The sequence below is a fragment of the Protopterus annectens genome, chromosome 4.part1, assembly GCF_019279795.1.
Source record: "Protopterus annectens isolate FY-2018-M chromosome 4.part1, PAN1.0, whole genome shotgun sequence".
NCBI classification, from domain to species: Eukaryota; Metazoa; Chordata; order Ceratodontiformes; family Protopteridae; genus Protopterus; species Protopterus annectens.
Window position 1 is genome coordinate 416,455,701 of NC_056734.1, and position 21,962 is coordinate 416,477,662.

General features: G+C 42.0%; 1 protein-coding gene across 1 annotated transcript in view; it reads right to left on the reverse strand.

Annotated features, from left to right (window-relative positions):
- Positions 1 to 21,962, reverse strand: part of ECT2 (epithelial cell transforming 2) — a 1,537,379-nt gene that overhangs the window by 11,630 nt on the left and 1,503,787 nt on the right. The window contains exon 22 of the mRNA XM_044070772.1: positions 2,473 to 2,616. Coding sequence (XP_043926707.1) covers positions 2,473 to 2,616 — 144 coding nt within the window. The remainder of the gene's footprint in view (positions 1 to 2,472; positions 2,617 to 21,962) is intronic.

Genomic DNA, 21,962 nt, shown 5'->3' on the forward strand with positions numbered 1-21,962 from the left:
GAACATTTAAGTTATTATGAAAGACTAAGATACATGAACTTGTATTCTCATGTAGATATTTAAGAGGAGATCTTATTCAGGTACATAAGTACATTTAGAAACAATTACCACTAGGAATGTTTCTATAGGAATGAAAAATTTACTAATTGGTTCTCTGAGAGAGTAGATGATGCATGCAACAGACTACCAAACCACATTAAAGCAAGCACTAGTTTAGATATTTTAAGAACAGCCTGGACACTTATGGGAACAACTGTTTTGGTACATTTGATCTGGTACAAGAACTTAATGCCCTTGCTTGAAATATTTGTATGTAATGAAAAGAACAAAGGACTTCTGGGTGTACAATGCTTATTAAGGATCTTTCAGAAGATGAAAAACTGAGGTCCATATAATGTAGAATAAAAATTCTTCACTTAGAAGTCAATTTTGTTGTTTTTATTCCAGTGTGTAGGTCTCTTGATCTGACTCCTGATAACATGGGGGAATGGATCATTAAAGTCTGGAGAAGTGGCTGGCCTATATGATGTTTTAGCAGAGGCAAATGGACTTGTTACCTTGTGCCTATACTTTGGGGGGGGGGGGTATCTTCCCCAGAAATGTATTTTCTTTTAATTCTAACGATAGACCAGCTATCAGCAGTGGGAGACCACTAGGCAAATGTGTTATAATAAGTTCCAGAGTTGGCACCTAGTTGGTTTGAGAAGGCATTACTCTGCTATCAGCCTCCAAAGGGGCAGCGACAGACAGCTCAGTTTTTGGATTTAGCAGCACATCCACTGAATCAGAGTCCTCAGGCGTGTGCAGGTCTAATGGTGCCACAAAAGCATTTAAAGAATTGATCACCTCACCCACTTCAGAAGTGCCTTTCAGGGCTTCTGTTTTCTCCCACTGTTTTACATCTTTCTTCTAAAGGTTTATCTTGGAGGAAAGACCAGCTAACTTTGAGCAGGTAAAAGCCCCTTGGCCTATTGCCAAGAGCTTTTGGTGGCCTAAGTAGGTCTCTAGCAAACTGATCTCCTTCTCAAACCTTTCTTTCCAAAATAATGCGCTCATAGCTGGGTTGCTGTTAAGAGCAAAGATACCCTGATGTCTACCTAAATGACAGCCCCTTTGGAGAAGTCTCACCTTAGCAGACCTTGGCGAAATCCCACTGCTGGTGAACTAATGGGCTCACATCTTTTTGGGGGAGGATTGATGGTCCAAAGGTGTGAGGATATAAAAAAAATTCTTCTTTCTGGAATAAGAGCATCACTATGTTTCAACTGGGTAGTCAGGACCCTAACAAAGACCAATATTAAAAGTAGCCAGCTCCTGTTGTGTAGAGATAAAGCACATAATATGGCCCTGGTAATCCAAGTTTGATTAACACTTCTGGTGCTTGACAGAGCTGGTAGGAGAGGACAAGGTTGTGGCAGACCATTAAGCACACTGCCACAGTGCCAGGGAGGAGACACCATGCAAATGTGTGCTCTAGGGGCAAATGTTTGGGCTCAAGCCACTGCTTGGCGATTGCCTTTGTAGCAAGCAAAAAGGTGTGTGTGCTTGCAAGATGAAAGCATGCTGGGGCTATCCCCCTGAGAGGTGGGATTAAGCCCCAAAATAAATATCTTCATACTTGTGATGCTGGTGAGAACAAAGTAACCCAATAGCTAAATGAATGACAGATTCCTCAGGATAGCTCGACTAACAGTAGACAGCATGCCAAGTGGACTGGAGAAAGAAAATGCATGTCTGACTAGGGATGGGGAGGCTTCATGTTTGGCAGGCATAGGGGATAAGAACAGGTGAAAAAAAAGAGACAGAATATGAAGTCCCACGAAGAGATCGACCCTACTTTAGTCACGTGTTGGTATTTTTTTTTTTCATGGAGGCATCACTGTTCTTTGGGAGATCTAGCTCAAAATGGTGACAATGTACATTAAAACATCAGCACAGCACAATAAAAGAAAGCAGTATGATACAAAATAAGAGATACAAGGTTCTCAAATGGGTACTTATCACTCTGGAAACTGGAAAGCAGATTCTTTGACAAATACTGTTAAAATCTGTGGTTCATGGTAAAACAATGATGGCATGGGCTGCTCTCTCCCTTGTAGCCAGCATCAGTCTGACATCTGCAGCATGAGGAAATGATAAACCTGCTGAGGGATTGTCAAAACTGAGTCTAGCCAGTCATACAGATACATACATACTTGATGGCTAATTCCCATGATTTATGACTACTACTACAGCAGAGATGATCAATGCAAAGCACTTTTAATTTTTGCATGCTAGTATTGAGAAAGTCTATGAAGTTTTTCATCTCTGTGTTGCTGTGGATGGAATAATGAGGTGCCAGTAAGCCTGATGGGGAGTAAGACCAAACAGAACTTAACTTACAAACTGTATAAAATTATACATTAAAGTTGCATTGAAATATACGTGAACTTCTCAGCCGTGACAAACTCACTCAAATGGAACTATACTTACTGCTAAGGTTGATGAGCTACTTAGACTGCCAATAAAACTCTCACCACCTCGAACAGGGCTTGTTTCATCTGGGGTGCTGCTTACTATCAGTGCTTTCTGCAGAGTTCGTTTTGGAGTTTTAGTGAAGGAAAACACTCTTGTAACCTGTAACGCAAAATAAGATTAGTTACACAGAAGTACAAGAAATTTCATCTGTAAAGAGATTGCTACAGATAGTCATGCTTAGTAGTAGACATATGGCGGTGCCTTAAAGTATGGTTTGCAGCAGACTCGTATAGGAATCCCCCCCCCCTCCAGATTTTGTAGTGGTCTTTCCCCTAAGACCATCTAATGTCATAAAACCCTTCCCTTTAGACCCCTTTCTGACCAGGATACCAACCTGGAAGAAGACGCAGAAATTACATACACTAGGAAAGAAAAAACAAATCTAACAGGATAGGGTAGTTACACAAGTTACAACAGTTTATAAATATCCACTGTCATGGCAAGTGTCTCATGGACTGTTACAAAATAACCAATCAATACTCCAAAATCAAGCAGGGTGTCTCATCCAAGCAGATCTTTATTCATCTGTATCATTCAATTATGAAATAGTTTACATTAGGTAGAAGAATCCTCAGTCTTTTCCAAGGCAGCTTTTCCTCAGATCATTCCTAAAATGCATTCACTCGTGCTATACTGGAGGATAAGAAAGCTGAAGAAAAGGTTAGGCATATTGTACTTAAAAAGTGGAGAGTAACAGGTCAGATTTTTGGCAGATTTTCAGTGGAAGCATCAGCAGAAACGAGAAGCAGCGAATATGAAAGAAATGGGGAGACACAATTGGTTGGTGGAGTAGCCAGTTTTAAGTGTGCAATCTCAGAAAAAGACGCAAGCAACAATGGTCAGGTTTTTTTTTTTTTTTTTTTTTTTTTTTTTAAAGGAAGCAAGGAAAGTTCTTCAGAATGAGACAGTGTGTTGCTGGCAGAGGTGGTAATATAAGGGGCTATCCAAGAAAGAGCGGAAATGCCAGTAAGCCAACCAGTAGTAGAAGTTAAAAAAATAAAACCCTTAACAGATATACAAGCCTAGACACTGACTTTTGCCTTTAGGTTCATAGGATTAGAAACTGAAGACATTATGGAATGAAACACTGTAAAATGATTTTTGTTTTATGAATGAAACTGAAAAAAATTATGTTTCCTGGAATCAACATTTTCAAAATCTAAACAAATGTAACTGAAAGGAAAGTAGTACTATTGCTTGGGAGAACAGAAACTTAAGAAGATAATTAATTTAAAAGTTAACTATATGGTGAAAGAAGAGTACTCACTGGGGCCCAGGAAAAGTTATCTTTGTGCATGTGATGAATAATAAAATGCAACACACAAGTGTAAAATGTTAAATGGAAATGTGTGTGTGGTGGTGGTGGGGGGGTATACATTTATCGGGAGCAAACAAACTTTTTTTTCGTGGTGCTGAATATTTAATTCAAAACAGGTGAAAAAATGTGGGGAGTATGGAGATGCATTTAAAAATGTGAAATGGTGTGTAGAACATGTGTAGGTGAAGGGCACCTTTGGTTTGATGTCCATTAATGCACGAGAACAGGAAGACACAGAACAGCAAGACAGTGAAAGTCAGGAAGAAAATGAAGTGAGAATAGACAATAGAGGTAGACAAAGACAAAAGTTATGGGGGTGAAATTGAAAAGCATGGATAAGTAAAGGAAGGATTGAAACAGTCAGTCATAAAAAAAAAATATATACAACACAATCAGCACTGGACAAGGATGAAGGCAGAGTCAGATGCAAACTCTGAAAACAGGGTGGGGGTCAGGGTGAAATTAAGCCAAAGGTTGAAGATGGGGGAAGGATATATAAAAAGGTTTAATGTTAAAAAAGTGGCAGTCAATGCTAACAGCATAAAGAATGAGGCTATATGTTTGATAATGTACAAGTGGTATAAAGGAGAGGAAGTAGAAATTATCTGCATACTAAAGAGGTTTTTACAAAAACTGAAAAAGGAAAAGTTTGAAAGATTACAGATAAAAGAAGTGATTTAGTCTTTTGGATAAAATGTGCGTTCAGGGATGGCAAGCCTTATAAAAGGAGAAAGGTTTTAGATACAATGGCGGTGATCAGTAGCAGGTAAAATAGTGGTGTGTGATGTAGGAGTGAGAAAGTACAGTTTTGTAAGTTACACATAATAGATGTTTGACTTCTTAACCACTGTAGTAGCCTATGGATTGCATCCTGCCAAGGATACAGCACTCAGCCAGCTTCCAAATACTTTTAACCCTCCCACACAATTACTCTGGCTGCTGATAGACTAATTCCTTTTTACAGGTAAGTATAAAAGAAGCCAGAGTGACTAAAATTTTTCAGTATTTTCTTGTCCAAAAAAAAAAAAAAAAAAAAACCGGGGAGCTCATCCTGCAACAACCACAACTACTTATCCAGTTAAGGACTACCTACAACAACAATCTCAATAAAAGCTGTAACTCATCCAGGTTCCCTGCTCCGGACCTAGGGAGGGAATAGAGTTTGCCGTTTGCAATGATGCTTACGAATATAAGCATGTAGGACCAAGTTAGCTACTTCTAGAACGTTTCTAGAGTTCACTCCTTTCCAATATGCCACTGAAGAAGCTAAGGCCCTGGTAGAATGGGATCTAACCCTGCTTAGAACAGTTGTACCATGGTGGAAGTAACAAAACACAATTGCAGGACAACCATCAAGAGATTGTTTAGACACAAACTGACCTTCCTAAGTCTCTGTATAGGAAATAGATTGCCAGTCTTCCTGAAGGCCTTGATTCTGTCAAGGTCAATAACAGAGTTGCCTGTGCACATTCAACATATGAAGTATCTATTATCCCGTTTTCTGGTTCTGGATAAAAACTGGGACATTAACGGCTTGATCCAAAGTGAACTCCGAGACAACCTTAGGCATGAATGTGGGGTTAGGTCTGCAGTGTGACTATCTCTAGGGAACAAGAAAGAGGGCTCCCCCACCCATGACAGCTTGCAAGTCAGATATTCAACTTACAGATGTCAGAGCAAAATGTAAAAGTTTTACAAGTACTGTACTTCAATTCAGTTTGAGACAGGTTCAAAAGGTGACAAATCGGCTTCTCCAGTACAAAACTGAGATGCCAAGATAGAGGTATATGTTTGCTGGGAGGATTCTCCTATGCAATAGCCATTTCACACCCTGACAACAAACACACAAGAAATAGGGGTACACATGGCAAGCGAGCTGAAATGGCCAGTAGACACACTGACAGAAGCATACAAAAGGCCAAAATGACAGTTAATTCTCACAAATATATAAATATTTTTTTAAAAATAAAATTTTTAAAAAAATCATATAACATAAGCAATCTTACATTTATATAAATGAAAATAAACCATAGCAACACAATCTCAGTCACCAACATTATACATTACAAACAGAAAGGTTGTGTAAAATCTTACCATAACCTTATATGTCCTCTTCCATGTTGGAGTATTCCATACATATGGGTTTTCTCCTCTTGCTACTCAAATGCCTGGCCAGTATACAAAAGATTTCAGTCACTGTATGATGCGTGGGACATCTGACGTGGCTAGCAGTGTGTGGGCCATAAAAGTGACGTCTGCATGCATCAGACTGAAGAACTGAGCGCCCTAGTCGGAACCAGTCCTAATAAGGGTAAGGCCAGTCCTGTACCATGCAAAAAGGGACCTGTCATACAACAGGAGGGGTAGGTGGGTGGGAAGGAATACTGCAACATAGAGAGGACATCTACGGTTACGGTAAGATTTTACACAACTTTTCTATGTCCTTTTCACATGTTGCAGTTTTCTGTACATATGGGTGAGTGCCAAAGATCACTGTGAGGAAGGGGGAGGTGGCCTAGTAGAATTCGCCAGGAATCCATGGAGGATAGCCTTGGCAAATCCAGCTCTGGCCCTACAAATGTGGTCCAACTTGTAATGTTTGGTGAAGGTATGCAGAGAAGACCAAGTGGCTGTTTCAAGTACACTGGAAGTGCCCAAGCCCTTGAAGAAAGATCCTAAGAAGCCATTGCCCTGGTGGAGTGTGGTTTGACAGTACCTTGCAGGATTTCCCGTGGTGTCTGTAGCAAAAGGTAATAGCTTTGGAAATCCATGTTGAAATTGTTTGTTTAGATACTGCTTTTCCTACAGCCTTGGGGTGGAAGGAGAAACAGTTGGTCAGCCTGTCTGACCGACCTGGTTTTGTGCAGATAGAATCTGAGTTGTCTGTGCACATCCAGGAGATGAAGTACTCTCTCACGGTCTCCTTGTGGACTGGAGAAGAACGTGTGTAAGTGGATGGCTTGGTTTAAAGAGAGGTCATTAACCACCTTGGGCATGAAGGAAGGGTTAGTTCCAAGAGTTACCCTGTGTGGAATACTAGGAAGATGGGAACTAGCCATGACGGTTTGCAACTCCAACACTCTTCTAGCCGAGGTCAAGGCCACGAGGACAGTCTTCCATGTGCAACGTTTTAGGGATGTAGGGGGGTAGTGTCAGCTTCTCTAAAACATAGTTCAGGTCCCATGGAGGGAGAGAGGCTCTCTTTGGTGGTCTGAGATGAAGTACCCCTTTAAAGAACAGCTTTGCAGCGAGTCTGGAAGCTAAGGGGGATTCCAAAGGAAGACATGCAGAGATGGCAGACAAATGGGTCTTAATGGATGAGAATGCTAACCCTGTCTGCAATATTCACATAGGTAAGACAATACTAGAGGAGTCTCACTTTGCACTGGGTCCAACTGAGTTTTGAGACACCATATGGAGAATCTTTTCCACTTTGGTAGTTAAGTTTTCCTGGTATTTGGTTTCCTGGCCTCCTGCAAGACAGTGAGCATGTCCTTGCTGTAAAGGTGTCTGAAAGGGATCAGAATCCTATCACCCACAAAGTGAGGTGAAGAGATTGCCACTGTGGGTGGATTTGGGTTCCATTGTGCTGTGTGAGAAAGTCCACTCTGAGGGGTAACTTGTGGTGATTGCCCTTGGATAGCTTTAAGAGGAGGGGGAACCAATGCTGTCTTGGCCAATAAGGAGTCACCAGCAAGATTTCTGGTCTGTCCTGCTGGATCTTCAGCAGGACCTTTTGAACAAGAGGGAAGGGGGTGAATGCATAGAGAAACATCCCCTTCCAGGAAATTGAGCAGGCATCTGCTGCAGTAGCCTGAGGTTCGATAGTCTGTTGCAGGAGGAGGGAAGTTGCCTGTTGATGGAGGAGGCAAAAGTACAGTTTTGTACCTACCATAAATGTAGATGTTCGAGTGTTCACATTGCTGCAGTCATTACACTTGGGTTATCCTGCCGTCAGGCGGTCCCGTAGTCGGCCAGAGTTCCAAAGTCTTGGTCCGGCATCAGTTGCTGTCGCTTCTTCCCTGACGTCAGTGCGCCAGGGGTATATAAGATGCATCCAACGCCATTTTCTTCAGTTTTTCGTGCCCCAGATGTCAAGTGCCCCCAAGTAGGTAGGCAATACATATTGCTAATAAAAGATATACATATAAAAATAAAAACAATACCTTCAGTTACAAGCAAATACACCACAAAGGTTGTATAGGATAGAAAGGTATAGATAAGTCCGGCTAGTTCAGAGCAGTGTGAACACTCAAACAACTACATTTATGGTAGGTACAAAACTGTACTATGTTCCTCGTGTTATACTGCTGCAGTCATTACACTTGGGTAGACTCCCAAAGCTAAGGTTGGGTGGCTGGTCTATAAAGAGTTAGGATTGGCTATGAGGCCCTGCAGAACTGCAGTGGCAAATCCTGCTCTGGATTTAGAGTAAAGAGGCAGGTGGTAATGCTTGGTAAAGATGTGCACTGAGCTCCAAGTTGCAGCCTCCAAAATTTCCTTGGTAGGTACTCCTCTGAGAAAGGCTGTTGAAGTAGCTGTTGCCCTGGTGGAACGTGGCCTAATGTTATTTGGGACTGATTATCCATGCTGTGTGTAGCAGTAACGTATACAGTGTCCTATCCATTTGGATATAATCTGCTTTGAGATAGCCATGCCCTGTGATCCTGCAGCATATGCTACAAACAGTTGCTCAGTTTTCCTGAAAGCATTTTTGTCCAAGTAGAAGCATAGCTGCCTGTGTATGTCCAAAGAATGCATAAGTTTCTCCCCTTTATTTTGGGGGTTTGGATAAAAAGTTGGCAAATGGATGGTTTGGTTAAGAGTCACACTAGATACCACCTTTGGCATAAAGGTAGGGGTTGTCCTTAAAGAAACCCTGTCCTGATGAAAAATTATAAAAGGTTCCACTGCCATTAATGCCTGTAGCTCCGAGACTCTTCATGCCGAAGTTACTGCCAGGAGCAGAGCTGTTTTCCGTGATCAAAATTTTAGATTGGCTGTATTGGCTGGCTCAAAAGGTGGCAGAGTTAGTTTTTCCAAAACAAAATTGAGGTCCCAAGTTGGTGTTGGTGCTCTCCGGGGTGGTCTTATGTTTTTAGCCCCTCTGAGGTACTGTTTTAGCAAGGGATGAGAGAATAAAGGAGGATTTGTGTTGTAATGTGCTGAAATGGCAGAGGCGTGGATCTTAATTGATGAGAAGGATAGGCCTCTGTCCAGCATCTCAGTTAAGCATTGTAAAATCTGAGGAATGTTTGGAACTAGATGGTCAAGGTTTTGAGCCTGGTTCTAGGCACAGAATCTCTTCCATTTTTCTGAGTAAGCTTTCCTGGTGCTAGGCCTCCTGGCCTCCAAAATGACATCCATAACAGCTTTAGAGAGAGGTGTTGCCTGTTTGACTAATGAATCTGCCATGCAGCCAGGTTTAGGGTTTTGAGCTGACCGTGCAGGATCCGATTGTTTTGTTGAGTCAGAAGGTGTGGAATTTGAGGCAAAATCCATGGTGGGCCTTGAGCCAAGTTCCTTAAGGTAGGGTACCAGTGCTGGCGTGGCCAGTCTGGAGCAATCAGAATCATCTGTGTTTTTTCTTGTCTGGCTTTTAGGAGTACCTTTGAAAGGTGAGGCAGTGGTGGGAAGGCATAAACGTTTAGGTTTTCCCAGCTGAACAAAAGAGCATCCACTTTCCATGCTTGTTTGCGATAAGTCCTTGTGCAGAATTTTTGTAGTTGGCAATTCAGTGGGGAGGCAAAAAGATCCATGTCTGGGCATCCCCAGTTTTTCGTTACCATGCTGAACATTTGTGGATTCAATTTCCATTCGTGAGGGTCCATGACATTTCTGCTTAGATAGTCTGCCAGAGTATTCTTCTTTCCTGGCAGGAATTGTGCTTGCAGGTGAACTCGATACGTTAGAGCTGTGTTCCACAAGGTCATGGCTTGCATGCATAGGGGATAAGAATGAGTGCCCCCTTTTTTATGTAACACATTACTGTGGTGTCTGTCTGTCTTTAATAATAATTGTCCTGGATGCAGAAGGTCCTTGAAAGCTGTTAGGGCATTTTGAACAGCCAACATCTCTTTTTGATTGATGTGAAGATGCAGCTGGTCTGTGGTCCACTTGCCCTGAATGCATTTTCCTGCCATGTGTGCTCCCCAGGTGTAATCCGAAGCATCTGTTGATAGACTCTGCCTGGCTGTGGGTAGGGTAAAAGGCTGACCCTTGTTTAGGTGACATGCCTGTGCCCACCATCGAAACACCTGTTGTAGGCAGGGAATCATTGGTATTACTGCTTCTAAACTGTGAGTGTGTTCAGTTCAAACACTTTTTAGGTACTATTGTAATTTCCTCATATGCAGTCTGGCATATGGTATTAGTAGTATGCAGGATGCCACGAATCCCAAGGCCTGCAGAATTTTTCTTGCAGGGAGATGGGACTTTTTTGCCAGTAGTTGAAAATATTGAGTTAGTTCAACTTGTCTGGCGTGAGGTAAGCCATCTGGGCAGTTGTATTTAAGCTGGCACCCAGGAATATAATCTGTTGTGAGGGCACTAGTTTTGACTTCTTTTAGTTTACTGTGTATCCTAGAGAAATTAGTAACCTTTTTACAAACGCCAGATGCTGTAGAAGAATGCCCTTTGTCTCTGCTTGAATGAGGCAGTCGTCCAGGTATGGATATATTTGAATTCCTTTTTGTCTGCAAAATGCAATTACTGGTGCCAGGCACTTTGTGAAGACCCTGGACGCAGTAGATAAGCCAAAGGGCAGTGCAGAGAATTGGTAGTGCATTGCATCAGCTTTGAATCGGAGGTATCTTCTGCAATTTTGTCTGATAAGGACATGCAGGTATGCCTCTGAGGTCCAGAGTAACAAGCCAAGCCTTCTTGTCCAGCATGGGTAGAAGATGCTGTAATGTCAATGTCAAAAGATTTTAACACTCTTAACATATACTGGAAGAATCACGCAGATAAAAATAAGCAAAAAAGGTTTATTTTACATGCATGGAGACATGCTACAAAGTACATGGTATGTCAGCAGTCTAATTTCTGTACACTTTACATGGGTTTTTATACCCTCTTCTTCACGTACACAGCAGCTGGTTACTAGACAAGGAATTTCAGTCAAGGCTATAAATTCACATACTGGAGCCTTAGATGGTCAGAGGTCAGACACAAGATAAGCTTGTGCCTGGACCAAGGTAACATCTGCGCATTCCTCTTTGGTCAGCAAATTCTTTACAAGAAAAACAACTTATTTTAGCTTATTTCTTTGTACGCAATGCAGTTTCACATTTTAACCCTTACTATACATGATACAAAGATGTTGAACACAAAGATTCTTACTACATTTCCCCCCTAACAACACTTTGTATCATCAGTAATACATTTTATTCATACAGTTTTTCGCATGACTCGTGTTCTGTATATTCAGAATAATAAGCTTTAGTTGCATTGGCAGACAATACATTTGATATTATCATTCGGATGCAAGGAATGCAGCAACAACCCAACAGTAGGAATATAATGGCACCAACACATATAGCAATTAAGACATTCATAAGTACTGTTCCCCAATTTCCAAACCAATTTTGGAAAAAGTCAGTTAATGGATTCTGTCCTGGTTTTGTAAGTTCAGAAACTTGTTGTAGGATCTCTAGATGACTGTCAATATCATGTTCGCTATCTGGGATGAACGAACAACACTCCTCCTGGATAAGAGCACAAGTACCTCCTTTCGCCGCTAGGGTAAAATCGAGCGCCATACGATTCTGCAACACTACAGTCCTCATTGCAGTTAACTCATCCGTCACCAATTCTAGCACAGAAAAAAGTTGCATTGCTCAGAGTTTCTAACAATTTTGACAGTTTTCTGAGCTCCCAAATGGATTTTACTGTCCCATAAGCTGGAAGAATACCAGCCCAGGAAATAACATCATCGCCCAAGTCCATGTGTGATAGCCCCTTGCTGCTACTATGGGCCAAATCGTGGTGATAGATCCAGGATGCATCAACATTACCTACGGGATTAACAGGTTTATTAGCAGCACGTACATTTCGTATTTTACCTTGGGGAAGAGAAAATGTATGTCTTATAGCTGGTGCTAAATAACCCAAAAAGCAACTGCCTGACCAATTCCTTGGTAACCATTTGTATGCTTTTTTACCACAGATAAAATAACAATCATTTACTTTAAGTGTAATATTGACTGGAATAGAGTGATTTCCTTTATCTTGCAGCCCTTTAAACAAAAGATCATACACAGATAACATTTTTTCAAAGAAACTTGTGCCATTAATAAGCCCTGTACTATTAACAAGCACTCTTATAGGCTTGAAACTCGTTGCACAGTGCCCATCTATTGTACAGTTATGAATTATTGTTACATTACACTGACTCCATCCAACCTTAATCTTACCGAGTCTTTGAAAACATACAGTTCCATTCTGGCGACCCATGAGGGGTAATGCTATTTTGTCCTTTAAGGCTACGTTTGAAGTTTTAAATAGTAAATTAGTCCATGTATCATTTGCCCCCAAAAGGACTGTACCTAACATTAGACCACCATGTACAGTAGGGATAGCCGTGCATATCCAACAATTTGAAACATTAAAGGATAGAGCATATGCATACTTAATAGCTTGATATGTATTAAAAGGCGGATGCCAGGCCATATTCTCGTCTCTCTTTATTTGGCTAGTCTTGTTTGAAAATAAGAACGGCCAAAACAGAAAAGTAACAATCACACTTATTAACAACAAAATTATTTTGGAATGCTTTTGTGGGAAAGGCTGCTCCCTTCCGGTATTTCTCTGCATTGCTACAATAGTCAGATATTCATATAAAACAAGATTACTACTAATCAGTGTTCCTCAGGGGAACTCAAGTTTTTGTCCAGTTCAAACTGTTTTACCAGTTTACAGTGTGTCAGATGGATCCACGATGTTCTTTCCTTTATTCGGACTGCTGTAGGTGTTGCAATCAAAACCTGGTATGGACCTTCCCACTTTGGCGAGGCCCAGTTTTTCCTCTTGACAATTTTAATCCAGACCCAATTCCCTGGTTTCACTTCCAGGATCCTGTTGTTCTTCTGATCTGAAAAACAATCATTCGTTAAAGAAGTGTTAGTTCTGGTCAGCATTTTCCTCATGTAATCTGCTACCTCTTCACCCCCCTCACGTTCCGCAGGCAAAAGATTTTGCCACTGCAGGACGTAACAAGGTCTCCCGTATAATAGTTCAAATGGTGACCCCTTTTGCGGTGGGAGTGGTACGCATGGACAGGAGTGCCAGAGGTAAGCAGTTTATCCAAGACTGATGTGTCTCGGCCATGAGTTTACATAACTTGCCTTTGAGAATGCCATTATGGCGTTCAACCAACCCTGCTGACTGTGGGTGGTAGGCACAATGATATTTTAACTATCTGAAAAACGGCGGCCAGCTTTTGAATAACTTGGTTTACGAAATGTGTGCCATTATCAGAATAGATGCGTGTAGGTAGCCCAAAATGAGGGATAATGTTATTTGTAAGGGCCTTGGCTACCGACAGTGCATCTGGGTGTGCTACCGGAAAAGCTTCAACCCATTTTGTAAAAGCGTCAATAATGACCAACACAAATCGCTTCTGTTGAACAGGAGTTAGTTCAATAAAATCCATGCAGATTGTGTGAAATGGATACGGAGGCAGCGGGAAAGCTGCTGGGGTGATCCGCACCCCACCACCATGGTATCGTGCACAAAGCAGGCACGATAAACAAAATCGTTTAGCGCACGCTATAAAGCCCTTGGTCCAGAAAATTTGCTGGATTATTTGAACCATAGCAGCAGGGCCCAGATGAGATGGGCCATGCATCACTAATGAGGCATACGTAAAAAGGTTTGTTGGCAAGACATACTTATCATTTGGACCTACAAAAACTCCCTGCTTTTGAATAGCCCCATATTTAATCCATCGCTGTTTTTCCTGAACTGTACCAAGTTCCTGCATTACCTGTAAAGTTTGTAAATCAAATTTATCTGTAGGGTAAAGTTCCTTTTGTGTGGTCTCGAGTGCAAAAGTAGAGGTTAAGGCTACACTTTTTGCAGTTTTGTCAGCCAGTGCATTTCCAAGTGATACTGGATCTTTGGCATTTGTGTGTGCTGCGCACTTACAGATGGCCAATCCCCGTGGCAGTTGGACAGCTTGTAAGAGGCTAAGGATTAAATCCTTGTGGGTTATTTCCTTTCCTGAGGCCGTAACCATTCCCCTATTTTTCCATTGCTGTGCAAAGACATGGACCGTGGGAAAAAGCATACTGACTATCTGTGTAGATAGTAACTGCCTTATCCTTGGAGATGGTGCATGCTCTGGACAAAGCAATCAATTCGGCCACTTGTGCGGACAGGTTCCTGGGGAGGGGTTTTGCCTCAAGTACCTTAGTCTCAGTTGTGACTGCATACCCTACTTGTGTGATACCTGCCTCGTTCTTGCGTGCTGATCCACCTACAAACAGGGTCCAATCTGAATTTGCCAAAGGTTGGTCCTTAAGGTCTGGTCTGGGTAAGACATTAGAGTGCATTAAATCTAAACACACGTGAGGGGCACCATCGTTAGCTGTAGGTAACAGCGTGGCTGGATTAAGAGTGGTGCATCGCTCAATGGTCATGTGTGGTTGTGATAGTAACGTTGTCATGCAGGATAAGTGTCTGCTAGGAGAGAGAAAGGTAACTTTATCCTGCAGTAGTATTACCGCGACAGAGTGCGGTACTCGTAAGGTAAGGTCATGAAACAAAACTAGGGTTGCAGACGCTTGCACAGCCTGTGCGGATGCGACTACTGCTTGTACACAGTGTGGCAAACATCGTGCCACTGTGTCCAATTTACTGGAATAAAAAGCTAATTGTCTCAACTTATCCTCATAAGTTTGCAACAGAACCGATGTCATAAAGCCCTGCTTACAATCTACTGTCTGAACAAAGGGTTTTGTATAGACAGGGAAGCTAAGTGTTGCAGATCCTGCTATCAACTGTTTTACCCTAGTAAATGCCTGTATTGCCTTATCCGTCCATTGCAGCGCGTCATGTGCTGCCATGGGAAGTGCGAAAATAAGTTCTGAAAGTGGACTTACTTCCTCTGCATAGTTGGGAATCCAACTACGACAAAAATTTGTTATTCCTAAAAATGACATAATTTCTTTTTTTGTGCTGGGCATTGGTGCCTGTAAAATGGCTTCTTTTCTACAGTTATCTAGTTGTCTACCAGCAATTGAAATGGTACATACTAGATATCGTACTTCAGTTTTACAAAACTGTAATTTAGATTTATTTACCTTATGTCCCTCTTTCGCCAAAAAATGCAATAACCGAATAGTTTCGGACTCACAGACAGCCTCCGTGGGTGCAGCCAGTAAGATGTCGTCCACGTACAATAGTAGATGACAGCCATGCTTTGGTTGAAACTGTGCCAGGTTTGTCAACATTTCTTGCGAAAAGATTGTAGGGCTTTCACAATATCCCTGCGGCAGTCGTGTGTATGTGTACCGCTTACTCATAAACGTAAAAGCGAACCAAAACCTACTATCTTCCTGTAGGGGAATAGAAAAGAATGCATTACTAATGTCAATAACAGAAAAATACTTATCCGTGGGAAGGATATCATTTAACAAAACAGATGGATCTGGGAACATAGGAGCCCTTGGCACTACAGCAGCATTTACAGCCTGCAGATCCTGTACCATTCTCCATGTCCCGTCCGGTTTCCTTACTGGGAACATGGGTGTGTTACACGGTGAATCTGTGCATGGAATTAAAACCCCAGCTCTCAGTAGAGCCGTGATCACTGGTAGAATGCCTTCTTCTGCCTTCTTACTTAATGGATACTGACGCTTGTGAGGTCTAAAATCGGATTTTGGAGTTATTTTAACCTGTCCTGCTGTTTTTATTAGCCCAATGTCGTGTTGTCCGTGGGACCATAAGGAGTCTGGCACTGATTGTAACTTTAATTCTTCTTGCGGGGTTAGGAGACATAGTCAGAATGGCCCTCCCCCGGGTGGCGTTAGCCTGTCTTCGTGGAGGTGCACTGTTGTTCTAGCCTGGGTGACCCAATTCAGTCTTTGTACCTGAACTCCTTTACATGCCAATTGTTACGGTATCATTTTGGCCCATTCAGTAACTTTCCTCCCCACCAGATACCATGCCATTTGTTCTTCCCTTGTTGCAGAGACATGTGCAACAGAATTATTGTGAAAAAGTAACTGCATATCTTTTGTAAGACTGCATGTAACTGCAGAATTTCCTAATTTATCCCAATAGAGATTTTGTAACAGGATTTTTGTGACCTTGTGTTTAAAAAATTGCTCCTCATACTTGGGATCAGGTCCCACATTTTTCCTGTAATACATTGTACAGTAGTTGTTTGGCAGCCTCTGGTAATTGAATAGCCGTACTATATTTTCTCAAAGCTAGGTTAGTTAACTCATTGGCCACACTTTGTGGTCCTGTTTCAATAAGATCATTACTGTACCAGTAATGTAAATCACCCTGCCCCACTTGTAACATAACATCTTGAATTTCTACTCATTTGGCTAGAATCCCTGATGCAGTCGGTACAGCTGCTATGCCAAACACGTGCATTAAATCTCTTCCTAATAAGTTTACAGGGCAAATTTTGGAGATAATGACTCGAAACCTGATAGTTTGGTTAGTTTCAGTGTCCATGAACCATAAAGGTTTAGATAATGGTTCCTTATAAATGCGGCCATTTGCTGCCTTAACTAATACACAGTCATCAGAAGTTACATCGGATGGCACTGCAGAGTTTCTTAGCAGGGTCCTGGAGGCCCCTGAATCACACAAAATTTCTACATTCTTACCCTCTACTTGAAGTGTGATTATCGGTTGTGCCTCTAGCTGCATAGTTACAGCCAGCGCTGTTAAATTAACAACCTGATATTCACCTTCTTCTGAAAAATCAGTCATTTCATTTTCCCATCCTGCACATTCACCCTTACCTTCTTTGTTTGCGTCCTCAAAATCTTCCTCTTCACTCTGTCTTATTGACTCTGGCCAATCAGCCTCTTTATCCGGGTCTGATTCACCTTCACCACCATCATATAAGTCATGCTGACCCATGATCCGGGGTGGTTTTAGCTTTTTCAGAAGACTGGCAATCCCTTGCAAAATGTCCCTTTTTACCACATATGAAACATTCTCCTCTTTTTTGTCTGCCTTCATAATCTTCGGAATATCCCACATTCCCTCTTCCTCTACCCCTGCCTCTGCCCCTTCCTCTACCCCTGTTAGTCAGACCTTGCAGTAGCATAAGTGTCCCATCTTCACTCACCGTAAAGGTTTGAGATTGTTTTCTTTTCTTCTAAATATTTTTCTGCATGTCTTGCATACTCCAGTAGGGGCTGCAGACGTGCCGTCCGATGGTCTATCATATGCTTTTGGACAAAGTTGCTAATAGCACTTTTACACCCTTTTAAAAAGGCATTTTTTTAGTTGTTGTTCATATGAGGACTCTTTTGACTGATTATTTATTTTTGCATACCACTATGGTTATCAAAGCACTGGGTAAGTCTCTGCAAATAGTTGTCTACTTTTTCGTCTGCTTGTACACATCTATTGATACAGGTCCAGTCTGTCCTAGGCTTCCATTTGTCCAGAATACGGTCTAGTAAATCCTTGACCTGCTTTTGGTATGAGTCCGAATTGCGGGCAAGTGGTTTATTATCTACTCTGGTTATGGGATCCCAGTCCCCACAGACCAAGTGCCAGTCGGGACCCAAAATTTGTCGACGGCATTTAGCTTATAACTTTCCATCATGCCTGCGACGTCCTCACAAAACTTGGTCATATCTAACCTAGGGTGTGGTATTCCTTCTACGGCTTTTCGAATGTCTTCCCGCGTCCAGGGTCGATAGACTAAAATGGTGGGACCCTGTCCGGACGTACCCGCTTGCAGATTTGCAACTTCTATGAGGGGATACTCTGTGGACTCCTAATTGACTTCGGTTTCCTTTTGTTTCCATTCTGATTTGTCTATACTACGGGTTCGTAGGTCCAGTGTGTCATCCACCTGCTTTTGTAAAACTACGGGAGGTATGGTTTTGCTTTGGCTCACTTCTTCACTTTCCTGATACTGAGGTGGACTGGTTTTAAGGGTTTCCGGGTCTGGATATAAGGGTGGGGCCGTCGCCTTGCGACAGACGGCAGATGTTTCATTATCATCCTTTTGGATGAAAAATGTATCTTTTGCTCTCGAGTCACCAGTTTTTTTGTTTTGAAGCTGTTCTCTATTTTTTATTAGCTTCCTCTAACCACTTCTGAGCCTGGGGAAATCCTATTCTCTTTTGATCTTTAACCTTATTTCCTGCATCCTTACGTAAACTTTTTACCAAATTTTGACATTCTAATTTGTTTAGATTTCCACTAAACTCAATCCTTTTTCCATTTTTTTAGAAATTTTAAATTCTTTGGATGTAGGTTGAACATATATTGTTCATCCTCGGTCCTTTTGTTTGAGCGGTCGCTACAACTACAGCAACTACTCCCTGTTCCCATTTTTCTAATCTTAGAGAAAAATTAGTTTCCTTTTCCTGAGATCTCTATCATACTTTTGTAAAATTAAATCAAAAGACGATTCCCTTATGACTAGTCCCCTTTGTTCTTTAAAAAAAGAGAATACAAAAAGAGGAAGAAAAAAAAAAACGTTACGCTTGCATTTCTGCGGTCCTTCTGCCCCGTTCGTCACCCTCCCACGGATCGAATCTAAGAGTGACTGGCCTCTATTTACGACTTCTTCGTCGGAGGTCTTTCCGTTCAAGGGAGCCCGAGATTCGTTCTCCCCTTCCTGTACAGATTTTTCAGTCCCTCTTATGCGATTCGCACCGTGAAGAGGTGGCCCCACGGTCTTGGGCGCCAGAAATGTCAAAAGATTTTAACACTCTTAACATATACTGGAAGAATCACGCAGATAAAAATAAGCAAAAAAGGTTTATTTTACATGCATGGAGACATGCTACAAAGTACATGGTATGTCAGCAGTAATTTCTGTACACTTTACATGGGTTTTTATACCCTCGTCTTCACGTACACAGCAGCTGGTTACTAGACAAGGAATTTCAGTCAAGGCTATAAATTCACATACTGGAGCCTTAGATGGTCAGAGGTCAGACACAAGATAAGCTTGTGCCTGGACCAAGGTAACATCTGTGCATTCCTCTTTGGTCAGCAAATTCTTTACAAGAAAAATAACTTATTTTAGCTTATTTCTTTGCACGCAATGCAGTTTCACATTTTAACCCTTAGTATACATGATACAAAGATGTTGAACACAAAGATTCTTACTACAGTCAACATTTTGAATTTCGGAATCTCCAGGTAAGTATTTAGAATTGAAAGGTCTAGTATGGGCCTCCAGGCCTTGTCCTTTCTGGGGACCAGGAAGAGTCTTGAGTAAAATCCTTGTCCTTGTTCCTGTTGTGGTACTTTTTGAATAGCTCTCATGTCCATGAGGGCTGAAATTTGTTTCTGTGCCTCTGCCCATTGATTTTGTGGCAGGTCCGGCATTTCTTTTAGCCTTGGTAAAGTATGAAAGTGGAACCTGCAACATTGAGAGACAATATTCAGAACCCATTTGTCTTGGTTGATTGTTTGCCAGTTTTGAGAAAAAAGTGCTAGTTTTCCCCCTAAAGGGGCTTCCAAAAGGGAAGTGCTTGGCGTACGAAGGGGAAAGTCATTATGACGGTTTCCTGTAAGGTTGAGACTTGTCCTCACCTCCTTTTGGGGTTGAGGTGCCCCACTGTCGTTGTCTGTTTGAGCCTTGTGGTTGAGATCTGCCTCTTGGGTGTCTGTATCTGCTTGTCTGACACTGGAAAGGACCAATTCTTTGTTGGCCAATTTCTGCTAAATCAAAGTGGCTGTACCTGTAAGAAATCCTTGACTGTTTGCATAGATTTAGCTTTATCCTCCATTTTCTTTAACACCTCTTCTGCCTCAACACCAAACAAGGTATCATGCTGTAAAGGCGCATCCATTAATTTTGCCTCAACATGATCGGGTAAACTCTGTTCTTTTAACCAAGCAGGTCTTCGAATCACAGAACCTGTAACTGCGGCTCTACAAGAGGCCTCTAAAGAATCAAAACCACATTGTAGAGCATGTTTTCCCACCTGTTCAACTGCATGCAATAAATCCTGCAGTTCTTTACAATCAGGAGCTTCTGAGCTTGCAAGCATTTTCTGTTTTAACTGAGCCATTAAATATTGTTGGTACTTAAGCATGTAAAACTGGCAATTTAAAGCTCTTACTGCTAAAGTTGCAGACGTGTATACTTTCTTCCCCATCTATCCAAAGCTCTGGAATCTCTGTCAGAGGGTACTGGATTTTTTGCAATGGAAGCCTTAACCCCTTTTGGACCCTGGGAAATAGTTTCTGGATCAGTCGAAGAGTTTTTATAAAGAAACTTGTGAGAGTCTGGGACTCTATAATATCTATCCGGCTTGGCTGGTGCAGGGGGCAAAGAATCAGGAGACAAGGTGGATTCAGAGAACACATCATCAACAATATCTAGCACATGTGGAATAGCCAAGGGCCTGTGCTGAGGAAATAAAAGGAAATCCCTGAGCCTTTTCTTGGATTCTGAGTAATCCTGACTTTCCCAATGGAAATGTTCCCTCATGGTATGTAAAGTTTCCCCAAAAGAATAATCCTCAGGAGGAGAGGCTGAAGGGATAGATTCTTCAGCATCAGAGTCCTCGTAGGGGGGTAGAGAGTATCCCTGGTCTGAAGAGGAATCAGAGGAATCAGTCTGTATCCTGCCTAGGCCTTTTCTCATGAGGGGGATGGGGAACCCCTGATTAGAGTAATGAGGTCTTCGGCCATTTTAAGCGTCTGTTTCTTAGGCATGGAGGTCTGTCCAGGAGAATGCTGTACTTGTTTCTTTGCCTTTAATGGTACTTTTCTCTTGGCTGTTGTTTTAATAGTAAGTAAATAAAAAAAAAAAAAAAAAAAAAATTTTATGCCTGTATCACTTGTTTTTGTGGATATTTTTTTTTTCTAACTTATAATCAGAATTTCTACAATGTTTTTTTTTTTTATTTTCTTCAATTTCACATATAAACTGTGTGTGTAACATAACCTTTGTATAATCTGTATGTGGAATATAATCTTTGTATAATCTGTATGTGGAGCTTTTCTCCCCAGGACTCCATTGAAAATGGGTTCTTTAGGCCCAATGGACTATCCTGGTTAAACAACTGCAAATAAATAAATAAGTTGTGAAGGTCTGAAAACACCCTCAGAAGCTGATGCCTGCTCAGCGGCTCCGGACCCATCTGAGGGATTAGTTTTCGTAGGCCCAATACTTTGAGGTTTCAGAGGCCTAGTTGTCTCCACGTGGGAGTTGGAGGCGGCCTGTGGCACTGAGGTAGCAGGCGTCAGGGGCTGCAAAAGCGCCTCACTGAGAACAGGCGACTGGCCTAGAAGAGGTTTCATCATTGGTTTTGGACCTCGGATGCCTGTCTTTAACCTTGTCCTTGCGTTTTTTCGGTATTGCGGTCGTCTGTTGATCCGACGGCATAGTATAATTGAACCTTCGGCCAAAGTAGTGCAAAGCAAAATCAAAACGTCTTTTTATAGTGTGTTTGTTAAATCTAGCACAAAACCGACAACTAGTGACATCGTGCTCAGGGCCTAGGCATGGGATACAGTAAGAGTGAAAGTCCTTATGAGGTATTTGCTTCCCACAAGAAATACAATTAACTTTTTCTGACATTGGTCTGGGGCAAGAAAAAAAAGTTTCCCCAACGGGGTACTTCGCTTTATTGAAGACTTCGGATCTGAAATTCGACTTCGGAAATCTCAGGAGTCGGCCGACCGGCACTTGCGAACTGCTTCTGCTTCGGGCACCACGCGGCAAAAAAGACTGAAGAAAATAGCGTTGGATGCATCTTATATACCCCTTGTGCTCTGACGTCAGGGAAGAAGCGACAGCAACCGACGCCGGACCAAGACTTTGGAACTCTGGCCGACTACGGGACCGCCTGATGGCAGGATAACCCAAGTGTAACGACTGCAGCAGTGTAACATGATGAACATCAGGTTTATTTCAGGTGTACTCAGCCAGCGGACCAGGTCCGGGAAGACATCC